Here is a 14,116-nt window from a genome sequence, read left to right as displayed (position 1 = left end):
AAAAAAACATAACACCAAAATAACTTCCCAGACCGCCGACTTACTTTTCAATTTCCGGCGCGCAATGTACAAACTCGTGTTGCCAGAATCTATACGTGGGGTTTTTGATCAATTCGATAAACGTTATCAGTAGTCCCCAGGGATGCGGTCGATTCACGATCAGCCTTTCCAACAGAACCCTCGTGATCTGCTCCTGGATGGCCTCGGTGTTCGCCTCCGCGAATAAGTACAACAATGTACAAGAGAAGTAATGAGTATGACTGTTCGGGTATCTCAACTGGTTGGCGATAGCGTTTAGGAACAGGTACCTCCCTTCGGTATCGAGGTCGACGGCCAAATTTTGGAAAATGTCCATATGGGCACTGTGCGCTATGGTGGACATGTTAGGTGTGTGACCCTTGTTCCTTATGTAGGCGATGGCTTGCGTACCGACGTAGAGTACTAAGGCGTTCATCAACGGTATGTTATACCTGACGCCGGGCTCGTTGGAGACCTGCAAATTACTCCTCAGCTCGGAGAGAAAAGTAACGGGCGCCCTCGCTTTTAAGTAAGAATCTAGATCCTTTTTAAACTGAGTCGGAGTTATCATCAAAGAGAAATTCGTGAGGATCCTAGGATTGTAGGAGATCTCCGGGAGCATGTCGACTTTCAAGTTAGGCGTAAAGGGATCCGGCAGCCTCATGTTCCTGGGAAAAGCCGAGAGAATTAAATTCCTCATCTGTATACAGTTCGGGGGGATTACGTCGCAAAACCCGTAGTGGTAATCGCATAAAAACTCTGGAAAATCGTGCAGAAGCACTAATAGGACCCTGAGCGTGCCTTTGTACAACATGGTGACGGGTTTGGCCAGTTCGGCGTTCCTAAGGAAGGGTGCCAAATACTTGAACAGATCGATAAGCAACTGGGCATAGAGAGGCCAACATTTTTGTTGTGGGGCGCTGGCCAGCATTCTCCCCATAAAGACTCGGTGAGAAACCAGCTCCAACCAAGCGTAACAGAAAGCGGCCGCCTTAGATGGTCGGAGAATATGTAAGGTATGGCAGTAAGCAGTCAACACGTGAAAGTTAATGGCTTCGAGGACCGGCTCAGGTGCATTCAGTTCCAAAAATAACATCGTAAAGATACGTTGATATGGCAGTTGCTGGAACTCCGTAGCTCTAGTATCGTGGTCTTGCAGCAGACATCCCGCCACGATACCCAACACCTTGTTTAACAAATGAATTTTAGTTGTGGTATTATTGGCGTCTCCCGAGTGTTTCACTAGTAACGCTACCAATCTAACGAATGCATCCAGGGTGTGATAACATTTCGGTCTCGTCAATGATACATTTGGTGTTGATTTATCTGCCAATATTCTGTACACTGTCTCGACACATAGCTGTGTTGATAGCCGGAAAAATCTCGTTATTAAATCGTCTGTCTTGAGGATTCCGTGGACATTCATTTGATGAACAAACATACTAAATGCTTTAGTTGAATCTCGTCCTTGGTGTTGCGAATTGTAAATGCTTATCCAATCCCTTAACAAAAAGTCGGTTTTCTCAACTAGCCCCGGTGGATCTTCGTAATTTGGGGCTCGCACCTGAAATTAAATTTGTGTAAAAGAGCGGGCACATTACATCGATTTCGTCTTATTATAAAAAGGGTTGTGCTCGATTTAATGGTTACTGATGAAAATTATTGCAGTAATATTTTAATAATAATGTGAGGAACTCATACCATTTTTTAAGGGATTGTTTTTTCTACACCCACAGAGAGATTTTTCTTAATAAAAAGTTCAAATTAAATTTACAAAATAAGAGATAAAAATGCTGTTCTACAAAAATTGTTCAAAATTGTTACCATTTGTTTACCATTAATGTTTTTACAATGCAGTGGTCGAAATGACAATAAATCAGATTTGTATTTATAAAGTTTTTAAATTTAAATTTTTTAAAATAATTGTTAACAATTGCTGTATTTGGCAATTTTTATATATAAATGAGGTTTGGTAAATCAAATTTTTTTATGAGTTGTACCAGCTGTTAAAATAAATGACTCAATTTTAAGAACACCCTATATATTAACTCATTTCTGAACATTATTTTTCAATCCAAGTGGGGTTGAAAAACAATGGTTATAAACAAATTAATATACAGGGTGTTCCTAAATATCATGTACATAAGGTAGGGGGTAATTCTTTAGCTTATTTCATGACTAAAAATTCATATAAACATAGGTCCGCAAACGCTTAGCGATCTACTGGGTGTTGAAATTTCAAGATTTTTTTTTAGTTTTTTCTCTATAGCTCCTACACTTTTTGAGATATTTAACTCAAATTTGAAATATAGATTACCCTGTAGAGCTTATATCACTGGGCATGCCAAATGGTTGTGATATTCTACAGAGTGATATTTGTTCGGGGGTCATGCCCCCTTTTCTTCCCCTAAACTTTTGAGCGGTGCGCCGCTGGTAGATCAAAATTGAATTTTATGTTTTGTTGAGAAACTTTTTGGTCTCTTATGATTTTTTTTATGTGCAGGCACTCCTTCCTTGAGATTTCCCTTTAAGGATTAATTCCTGCCAATGGTACCTGAATAGGCTAGCAGTAAACCCCAATTTTGATTGTAAAATCCTTTTTACTGACGAAGTAAATTTTTCAAAGAATTCAGTTTTCACAACAACCATATATGGACTGAAGAAAATCCACATGGAATTGTAGAAACACATTTTCAAGAGCAGTTCTTATTATAATAATAATAATAATAATCTTTATTATTAGCCATTGGCTAGCACATATACAAATATACACAAAAGAACACAAACTTTAATACATTTACTTCTTCAACTAGCACACATATCTATACACCTATAAACTATACATCAATTTTTTGCCTTATATATATTCTGCATGCTTCTTTAAATTGTGATAGCTTATTTGCAGCCCTAATACTTTCAGGTAGTCCGTTATATTGTTTTAATCCTCTATAAAATAAGCTATTCTGACTAAAGTTGGTAGAAACCCTATTTAAATAAAAGTTGTTCCGTGTATGTGTATTATGCTCATGTATATCTCTGACAAATTTACAGTTTTGGAGAAGATGTTCAGGTACCAATTTATGCAGCATTTTATAAATAAATATCAAAGTGTTATATGTTATAGTTTGCCTCACACTTAAAATATTGGTTGCATTCAGCATATCACTTATCCTGGTATACTTATTACATCCTAAAATCATACGTAATATTTTATTCTGTTTTTTCTGTAGAGTGTCTAATTGGGTATTATTCATTAAAAACAATATCGTGGAACAGAAATATAAGTGTGGAGCAATGATTGTTTTGTAAATAGTGAACTTAGCCCAGCAACTTAGGTCTCGTGACATACGCCCTAATATATTACTTTTTTTGGCAAATTTACTTGTAATAAATTTGTAATGTTCTGAAAAGGATAAATTTTCATCAATTACACATCCCAAGTATTTAAAATGAACTACCCTTTCAATAATTTCATTATTAATTTTAACATTATTTGTTGTAACAGGTAATTTACTATTTTTGTTCTTTATAATCATCATTTTTGTTTTACTTATATTGAGTTTAAGAGAGTTGTTATTTAACCATTCCAATAAATTCTTAATTTCCTCATTTAACGTTTGAATTATTTCCTCTATCTTATCACCTATCATATATATTACAGTATCATCAGCAAATAATTGAATTTTACACTTTTTCACAGCCTCAATAATGTCATTTATGTACAGAATAAAAAGAGTAGGTCCCAACACAGTTCCTTGTGGTACACCATTGGTTGTCTTTATAGCACCTGAGACGTTACCATATTTAGTCACTTGGGCCCGATCAGTTAAGTACTCCTTAAACCATCTGAGAATGGGAGGTCCGAAGCCATATCTTTCCATTTTGTATAACAGTAATTGTCTGTCTATTGTCTCGAATGCACGCTTAAAGTCTAAGAATAGTACGCCAATAAAATGACGGTCCTCCAAAGCCCCTTTCCAGTTCAACAACACAGACTGTAAAGCGCTTTCACATGAATTTTTATGTCTAAACCCTGCTTGGTAGTCACTAAAAATATTATTTCCTTCCATATATTTTACTATTTGATCATTTACACATATTTCAAGAAGTTTTTCATAAGGTGGTACCATATTAATGGGTCTAAATTCTTCACATTTTATAGTGCCCTTAATTTTCTCAATTGGAATGACCATACTACTCTTCCAATTTCTTGGAAAACTTCCACTCTCTAAGCTGCTATTAACTAAGTTGAGAAATTTATCTCCAATCGTTTCAAATGCATTCTTTAATATTTGAACTGTTATGCCATCCACATTGCTTTCTTTATTTTTCATATTTTTAACTATTTTCCTTAAATCTGACATTTCTAATAGATCAAACTTATCCATTTTATATTCAACCTTTATATTGTTAACAATTTCATTTGGTGCCCTGTTTGGAATTATATTTTGTACAATTTCCTTAACACTGTCTAGAAAAAACATATTAAAATGTTCACTTATTTCCTTTCCTACGGATCTTTTCTTATTAAATATTATTTCAGATTTAGTTCCCTCACTTTCTTTTACACTAATTAGTTTTTTTAATGTTTTCCACATTTCTGATGGTTTATCTCTTAAATTGTCAATCTTTTCATTAAAATACTTACTCTTTGCATTTCGGATTATTGTTACAACTACGTTTCTTTGGTGTTTAAATTTTTTCCAGTCGTCGTCATTCCCCGTCAGAACAGCCCTTCTATAAAGGCGATCTCTTTCTTTTATTTCATTGCTTATCTCTACATTCCACCAAATTTTATCTCCCCATTCTTCCCTTAATGTTATTGTCTTTTCTGGTGCAAACTGGTTAAGTGTACATATGATATTATCTATCAAACAATCTGCTAAACTATTTATGTCCGTAGAATTTATTGGCCATGTCTTCTCCATTAATTTATGTTGGAACCCTTCTATATCCATAGTTTTGTAGTTTCTAATAACTTTCGTTACAAGTTTTTCCTTGTGTTTGTTTTTGAGATCAACTTCAATAATTGAGTGATCTGTAATTTTAGGAGTTAACAATACCTCATACTTAATGTTCTTTTGGTTTGTCAGAAGGAGATCAATTATTGTTGCTGATGTCTTCGTTATTCGTGTACACTGATCAATCAACTGGTAGAGGCCATGTGAGGCAATCAAGTCATTAAATTTACTAGCATAAAAGTGGTTACTTGCTAAATCTATATTGAAATCACCCAATACTAAATTAACTGCATCCTGAGTTATATTTTCCAAAAAATCATCAAGTCTATCCAAAAACTCTGCATCACTTGTACTAGGTGAATGATATAAACAATATACATAATATTTTTGTTTCTCCAATATAATCTCAATTCCTGTTATCCACACATTCCTGTTGTTGTTTATGTTGAGAATTTCTTTATATCTATATCCTTTTTTTATATATATTATTGTCCCACCTGTATGTGCGCTCATAGAATAACTGACCTCTGTGTTGTATCCAGAGATGTCTATTTCGTTTGGTGTAAAATCTTGAGTCACATGGGTTTCTGAGATACACATAATAATTGGTTTAATTTGATTTGCTACCCACATTAACTCTGTTTTATTTGTTCTTAAACCTTGTATATTTAAGTAGAAAATGCTTGGGTTTGATTGCTATATTTTGTTTTTGTTGATATATATTTCTGGATATTTTACTTTTTCTTGTAGTTGTTCGACAACTCTCTTATATGCCTCACAATTTTTATCATATGCCTTATGTTTACTGTCTATTTTCGGTACTTTTAATACTTCTGCTGCATATCTACAGTTCACACAACATACTTCACTCTCATTACAATCAGTTGCTTTATGTTCCCCTGCACACTTTTGACATGTAGGTGTTTCTTTTTTGCATTCCTTTGCGATGTGACCAAACTTCCAGCAATTATAGCACTGTTTCACATTTACACTGACCCTGAAAAAACAACTTTTCCAACCGATATGTAGCTTTTCTCTCTTCTCTATGCATTGGTACGTATGAACATCCATTTGTAGAATAACGTTCATTGTTCCTTGATGATTTTTAATTTTGTGAACTATTTTTAGTTCTCTTTTGTTTGGCTCAGTATTTATTGAATTTTGGAGAATAATTTTATCTAATAAATTATCTTCATCATCTAACTCTCTTGGATATACATTAAATACTATTATCCTCGGATTTCTTCTTTCTGGTATATTTACATCATATGATTGACCTAGAGTGGTCTTAATTGTTTCACAAACGTTTACTACCCTTTCTTTACTATTTTCATTGCATTTTATTGCCACTCCACCATCTCGAATATATTTAATTCTCGATACACCAATTCCTAGTTCACTGGGGTTGATTTTTTCTTCTATCGATTTTTTCGTAACTTCACTTGTTTGTGTGATGTCCTTTGGCTTTACTAATATGACTTCCTCAATGTGTTTTTTTACTGCTTGACTATAACCAGATCCAGTTTGATCCGTAGCTAACTTTTTCTTTAATTCTTCAATTTCTTCTTGTAACATATTAATAATCATTGTTTTGTCTTCTATTATTGTTTCCATGCTCAATACTAATTTATTACATAATTCTAGAGACCTTCCAGTTAGACATTTTTGGCAGTAATATTTCATAATTCGACTGGCTAGCTGCAAAACTTTTATTTCTGATGCTGTGAGTCCACCACAATCTTTACATATTTCCTTATTACACCCGTCACAATTAAAAATGTCTTTATTTCTTACTTTAATTTGTTTACACTCCTCGCATTTCATTATTGAGGTTAACTTTCACTTTAATGGTAAAAATTTCATTACAGAACTAAGCCTTCACAGTATCTTCACTTATTATGGTTAAGTTGCACCTCAAGTATAGTTCAACAGACTTTTACAAAAAGTTTTACTCCTTTTTCTGAATTTTTTGGAATAAATAGAAAACGCGTGTCTAACCTAAGTTTCAATCTCCTAGAGAAAAATGGGGTGGTATAATTGGGGATCATTTGATTGGCCCTTTCTTCTTGCCTGGTCGACTTACTGGTTATTCATACAGGTATTTTTTGCAACACGAATTGTCTTTATTACTGGAAGAATTACCTTTTTTGCCGAGAAATCAAATGTGGTATATACAAGATGGCGCCCCAGCACATTTTTCTATTTTGGCTCGAGAGTATTTAGATGAAGTGGATAGGACGGGGTGGACCTCGGTCATAGCCCCCTAGGTCCCCTGACTTAAATACACTAGATTTTTTTCTATGGGGGTATCTCAAATCTTTAGTGTATACAACACCAGTGAATACCGTTGATAAATTACAAAATCGAATATCAGATGCATTTGAAACCGTAAGAAATATGGGGGTGTTCGAAAGAGTCCGGACATCAATGAGAAGAACGGACACATGTATAAGGGTTGCAGGAGGTCACCTTCAACAATTGTTGTAAACTGTCAAAATTAATAGAAACAAAAGATTATGTAAATAAAGTCAGAGCCTACTGGACCATTTTAAGAATTTCAATTTCATTTCACAAATTACACAAAATCATTTTTTATTTTTTTTCTCGATAACGGTCGCAGATACGAAAAAATCATAAGAGAACAAAAAGTTTCTCAACAAAACATAAAATTCAATTTTGATTTTAGAATCTACCAGCGGCGCACCACACAAAAGTTCAGGGGAAGAAAAAGGAGCATGACCCCTGAAAAAATATCATTCTGTAGAATATCACGACCATTTGGCATGTCCAATGATGTCCTACAGCGTAACCTATATTCCAAATTTGAGCTAAATATCTCAAAAACTGTAGAAACTATAGAAAAAAAACTAAAAAAAAAATCTTAAAATTTCAACACCCTGTAGATAGGTAATGAAGCGATTGAGCACCTATGTTTATATGAATTTTTAGTCATGAAATAAGCCAAAGAATTACCCCCTCCCTTATGTACATGATATTTAGGAACACCCTGTATATAAAATATTATCATACTTAATTTAAATTAAGTATAAACCATTATTCTTTTAAAAATCAGACAGTACATATTCCTATTCGTCAATAACATTATACAATAATGATTAAAATGCAAAATTTAGAAAATCCTGTATTAAACTAATAATTCATCATGTTGAGCTATTTAAGGTAACAGTTTGTAAAAAAAATATGGCCTTTTAAGGGGGTTGCCATTTATATTTTGGGAATGGTCGATACTGGTGCTTCAATCTGACAACTGACATCCCTATAGTAAAATTCGACATTTTGTCAGTAATCAGTATAGTTACTCGAAAATTTTAACATACAGGCGCTATTTGTGTTGCTTACAGCGATTTTAAAGATTCATCTTGGCCAAAAAATGGAAATAAGTTGTGAACATTTTCATGTGAATATTTTTACAACTTTTGACATGGATTATCTCAACAACAGTGCATCGTTGAACTTAATTTGACTTTTGGCGATGAAGCAGCATCAAAAACCACTGTATATCGGTGATATACGGAATTCAATTGTGGCCGTGGTTCGCTCACTGACAAATTTTGTGAAGGTCGTCCAAAATCGGTTGTTGTTCCAGAAAACGTTGATGCTGTCATGCGACATTGTGAGAATGTGGCAGTGTTGGGCTTTAATGGGATCAGCATACATTCAATATTGCATGAACATTTAACCGTCAAAAAAAATTTGTTCATGTTGGATCCCACATAATTTGACAAACACCCAAAAAAAGACTCATGTCGATTGGTCGAAAGAAATGCTGAAAGAATACGATCACGGTGCTTCAAAACGTATCTATGACATCGTAACAGGTGGTGAATCATGGATCTATGCATATGAGTTGAAAGTAAACAGCAGTCGACTGTATGGGTGTTTCGAAATGAGTCAAATCCAACAAAATGCAAACTCTTACACATCGGCTCAAACAAGAGACTTTTTGGGAACTGAAAAAGTCAAATTGATGAGTCATCCGCTGTACAGCCCTGATTTGGCACTCAGTAACTTTTTTATTCCTGCACATTAAAAAGTAAAACACGAGGCCAACGTTTTTCAACGACTGAAGAAACGGATGATGCGTTCAAAATGCATGTTTTGGAGGTACCTCAATCGGAATGAAAAAAGTGCTTCAAAAAACAATAAAGCCATATACGATGATTAATTTCTTTTTTCGTTCTCTATTCCCGAAATATAAAAGGCAACCCTCGTAATGAGTTTCCATGCCTACATAAATAATTGAGAAAAAACTTACCTGCAATATTCCGTTGTGTATATGAACAGTAGGTCCAATAGGAGCTCGTTCTCCAAAGAACGAAGTTTCGTGATTCTGTCGTAAAATGTCAATAATATTGCCAAGACCTTCTGGTGGTTGCCTAGTATGAGTCTGAATTTTAGCCAACATTTCGATGGTATTACACAAATCACTCTCTGTTACAAATTGACTAGACCTATCTTCAATTAAATACGACTGAACTAATTGCATAGCAAAACTAACACCCATGTAGTTCAGACCGTTCTCCATACATTGGGCGAGAGCCATATCGTACTGAGGAACATTTACAAGTCCCGACTTGATTAGAATATCTACTGCGTCAATATTGTATCGCTGCTGTTCTTCACGGCAATCTGTTAAATACCTCGTTACCAATTTATTCGTCCATTGTTGGCCGTATACTCTCGGATCTTGCATAGTTTTTAGAATTCGAATAATCACATCCTTAAATCGTAATGGTACGGGATCGGTGTCGTTCAGGGTGGGGACTAAACATTCTTGTAAGCTCTCAACACACTAGAACATGTATAAGGTAATTATTATTACATTCAAATAAACAGATAAAAAAACTGGTTAACATGTTCGATGCCAGTGGCTGTTTATAAAGGCCCACATGATACGCACGAGTGTTGCAATCTGATGTGACTTTGAGATCTAGGTGGCACGAGGGTGAAATGCATGGACATTGAACGTGTCAAATTTAATTCATAAAAATTTTTTTTCTACTACGTGCAAAATACTCATTTTAGACGTGTTGTACAGTACGTAAAATCTACTATTTTTGCATTAGCGTAAATATTTTGTACACTAGTGTGAAAAATTTATTATTTGTAGTACAGTAGTACCGTCATCTGTTATTTTCTATATCGCCTCTGCAGTGGCGGCTGGTGGGAATTTAAGTGGTCACATTTTGACAATGAAGAATGGGATATACTGTCTTTTTAGAGGAAGATTTTTATGCTCACTAGAGAAAAACGAGTTGAAAAATAAAAAATTAAATTAGGGGTTGGCAACCCTGAGATATAAACATATACAATGTGTCCCACTTAAGCATTAGCCACCCATGTGAAATTGTTATTTATTGACCGATTTATTTCAACTTTTTTTTGTTTGATAGATTTCAGAAAAAGGAGTAGAATGTATAATTTCCTTATTTTCGTGGTCTAAGTAATGGCCAACAAAACGAGAAGTAATATTAACGATTTTTTCGTGACAAAAACTGCACCGGATACTTATTCAGAACTATCTAAAACCCTACTATACCAATTTTTGTTGTGATAGAATACAGGGTGTTGCAGAAAATTAAACCTTAATTTTTTAAACCAACTGAAGATTTATTTACGAAGCACATGCATTATTTGAATATTGTGTATGAGTATTATTCAAATTAGTAATAAAGGAAACATATTATTATTATTACAAAGAGAAAAAAATTAAACGTTATTTAATAGAAAAATTCATTAAGCATCTCCAATTATTAACAATTAGTGAAAATATTATTATTACTGATAAAAATATTCAAATGATGCATTTGCTATATAAACCTTCAGTTTAAAAAATAGTTTAATTTTCTACAATGCCCTGTGAAAGCAAAATACAGGGTCGGAAAGTCCCCATGGTTCATCGGCCGTTACGTGAGTGCGATAAAGTAAGTCATAGAAATCCGTGCAATTAAACGCCTTCATTATAGCCATCTTTCTCTATCGCACGGATTTCTATGACTTACTTTATCGCACTCACGTAACGGCCGATGAACCATGAGGACTTTCCGACCCTGTATAATTGTGCGATCATACGATCAATTCGTGAAGCTGCCGTAGAATTTAATAGGAGGCATCCTGGACGAAATATTCACCATACTACAGTTGTGACTATTAATAGAGTTTTTGATGAAACTGAAAGTGTAAGTAAACTTCCCAACCAACATCGTAATCGTATGCTTCCACTAAACCAAATAATTGTTAACTATTTTAATGAAAATCCACGGTCGAGCATTAGTGATGATTAATTTAAATATATCTAGAAATGGAATTTGGAAATTTAAAAAAAAATGGAAGGACGGCATACAAACCCAAATTTCTTCACAGTGTAGAAATAGAAGACAGAGAAAGAAGAATGGAATATTATTTATGGCTTCAGGGTATGTACCTAAATAATCCAAGTTTTTTGAAAAATTTTTGTATACTGGTGAAGCTATGTTGACTGCGAACGGTATTGTTTCTTCGCAAAATATTAGAATGTGGTGTAAAGAAAATTCGCATTGGATTATACAATGTAAAAGGCAGTATTCGGCTAAGATGAATGTATGGTGTGGCATTTTAAATCTAAAAATCATTGGGCCTTACTATTTTGAAGGAAATCTATATGCGGATGGTTTTTGGGGATTCCTACAAAATGAATATATGGATGAAATCGATGACTTGCCTCTAAATGATCGCTTAAATTTACATGTACAGATGGATGGAGCACCTATTGATAATTCGATCATGGTGAGAAACTGGCTGAATGAACATTTTCCCAATCAATGGATTTGATGTAACAGCTCTTTAATTGATTGGCCACCGCGGTCTCCAGACCTCACACCTCTCGATTTTTTTTGTGGGGAGCCGTTAAAAATAAAGTTTATGTTACGAGGCCCCAAACGCGAGAAGAACTTTGTGAATGTATTACAGACGCCGTAACATAACTAGGCAACAGTTACGAAAAGTAATAATTAATAGTTGTCAACGTATTGAAAAGTGCATAAGATTGAATGGTGGACTTATTGAAGTGACTACTATTTAAATCACTATTTTAATTGTTTTGTTATTTGTTTAATTTTTCTCTTTGTAATAAATTATTAATTATTAAATCATAATAATAAGTTCCCTTTATTACTAATTTGAATAATACTGATACACAATATTCAAATAATGCACGTGTTTCGTAAATAAATCTTCAGTTGGTTTAAAAAATTAAGATTTAATTTTGTGCAACACCCTGATTATATCAGAACAAAAATTTTTATAGTAGGTTTTTACATAGTCCTGAATAAGAATCCGATGCAGTTTTTGTCAAAAAAAAATCGCTAATATTACTTCTCGTTTTTTCTTCCTATAAAACGCTTCTCGGTTGCCAATGATCTACTCCTTTTTCTGAGATCTATGAAACAAAAAAAAGTTGAACAAATTGGTCAATAAATAACAATTTTACATGGATGGCTAATACTTAAGTTCCCACTTAAGTGGGACACATTGTAAGTAAAATATTTGTTTTTTGTTAATCGATATAAATTTCCTTTTTTTTTATTTTTTATTAAACTAAATTTTCCTGTAATCATACCCATTTAAATTTTAATTTTATACTAACATTCTATTTGTAGTGTAGCTTTAAGAAAAATGAAAATTTTAAGAAAAATAAATTTACCACTCTGGTATACAGAACAATCGTTACACTGTTCAGTTTTAGGAGAAATTAGGCCATCCGTAGCCAGGGGGCAGCGTGGTAAAGGACATCAGATCTAAGAAAGCGTGTCTCAAAAAAAAATTTAATTTATTACTTATAATATTATAATAAATAATGAATGTAATAAATAATAAATGTAATAATAATGATAAATGCATAATTTGTCAGATTTAAGGAGGTTGATCCTGACAGCCTACAAACGTGAAAATTTGCGGGTAAAAATCAACTCTTACTTTGACTTATTTATTTTGCAGCTTATAACACCAACTTGCCAGTGTATTAAAATCAACATAATTAACCAATTGACAGTTGACGGGCATTTGGCGTTCTTGTTACTTTCGATGTCAACTCCGTGTGATTTTTGTGTATTGGAACTGTTTGAAAGCTTATAAAAGGTTCTTTTCACAACTAATAAATTAACGTGTGTAGTACAATTCACGCGCTGAAACCTTTAACAAGTCATACGTAAAAGATGTTCTTAATAGACAATTTCGAACAGGAAAGTGAAAATGGGAAGCCACTTGTACTGCAAGAGACATGTTATAATTGTTACACCAAATATGAATTGCATTTTACATATTATTGACAATATTTAAAAGTTATATCTGAGAAAATTGCGTATTTTATGTTCTGTTAATATTCTTTGTTTTAGAGAGTTGCTGAGGTAAAGTTGAAATTATTGATGAATAAATACATTTCAACATATAAAACTGCTATTTCCATGTTTTGCTGAATGTAACAAATAAAAGTAATCAAAAAAACATTCAAAATTCTTACCTTTTGTACAATTGCTTGAGGAGGAGTCAAGTCCCTATTTCTTAAAATGTGCATGAGACAATCTCTGATAACTAACATGTTCGTATTCATGTGTGTATACTGTGCTTGAGCTGCGGTGAGCTGAATGAATTGCTCGACTTCGACAATTAATTTTTCATAAAGTAGCGTCAAATCGTCGGTGGCTAAAGTAGTCGGTGGAATAGGAAATGGCGTACTCGGATGAGGTTGCGATTCAATCGGTGTCAGCGTTTGTTTTTGAATTAATATGGTAGCATCGCGTTCATTTGGAAGAAAGCCGGGTATATTTCTTGCAAATTCCTCGTAAACGGCCATTTGCGAAGATGAAATCCCGCCTACTTTCAAACGTATTGGTTCAGGCATCCTCTCGGCTTGATAAGTTAAGGCAATAGCATCACAATATCGTCTATAAAAAAAAAGTAATCAAAATATACCTATAAATAGTAAGTTATCATATAGATCCAAATTTTTAAATTTCTTTAATATATGTAAAAAGAGTAAGTTAATTTTTTTTTAGAACAGAAGCATTGTTACCAAGTCATCCCCGCAATCTTCTAAGTGAAAATCATAAACGCGACTGCTTCATATTTTGTAGTGTTTC

General features: G+C 33.7%; 2 protein-coding genes across 2 annotated transcripts in view; both read right to left on the bottom strand.

The window, feature by feature from the left end:
• The window catches only part of LOC108914596 (CCR4-NOT transcription complex subunit 1), a 33,645-nt gene that overhangs the window by 329 nt on the left and 19,200 nt on the right, over window positions 1-14,116 (bottom strand). Inside the window, exons 5-7 of the mRNA XM_018720437.2 lie at window positions 13,498-13,921; window positions 9,256-9,792; window positions 45-1,582 (exon numbers count right to left, since the gene is read on the bottom strand). Of these exons, the coding sequence (XP_018575953.1) occupies window positions 45-1,582; window positions 9,256-9,792; window positions 13,498-13,921 (2,499 nt within the window). The remainder of the gene's footprint in view (window positions 1-44; window positions 1,583-9,255; window positions 9,793-13,497; window positions 13,922-14,116) is intronic.
• Window positions 5,656-6,955, bottom strand: LOC108914597. Its single transcript, XM_018720438.2, has one exon. The coding sequence runs from the start codon at window positions 6,801-6,803 to the stop codon at window positions 5,676-5,678; it is 1,128 nt and encodes a 375-aa protein (XP_018575954.1). The 5' UTR covers window positions 6,804-6,955; the 3' UTR covers window positions 5,656-5,675.

The sequence above is a fragment of the Anoplophora glabripennis genome, unplaced genomic scaffold (assembly GCF_000390285.2).
Source record: "Anoplophora glabripennis isolate ALB-LARVAE unplaced genomic scaffold, Agla_2.0 scaffold1219, whole genome shotgun sequence".
Classification (NCBI taxonomy): domain Eukaryota; kingdom Metazoa; phylum Arthropoda; class Insecta; order Coleoptera; family Cerambycidae; genus Anoplophora; species Anoplophora glabripennis.
The sequence above is the reverse complement of the archived record's forward strand: the minus strand, read 5'-3'. Positions and strand labels throughout refer to the sequence as shown.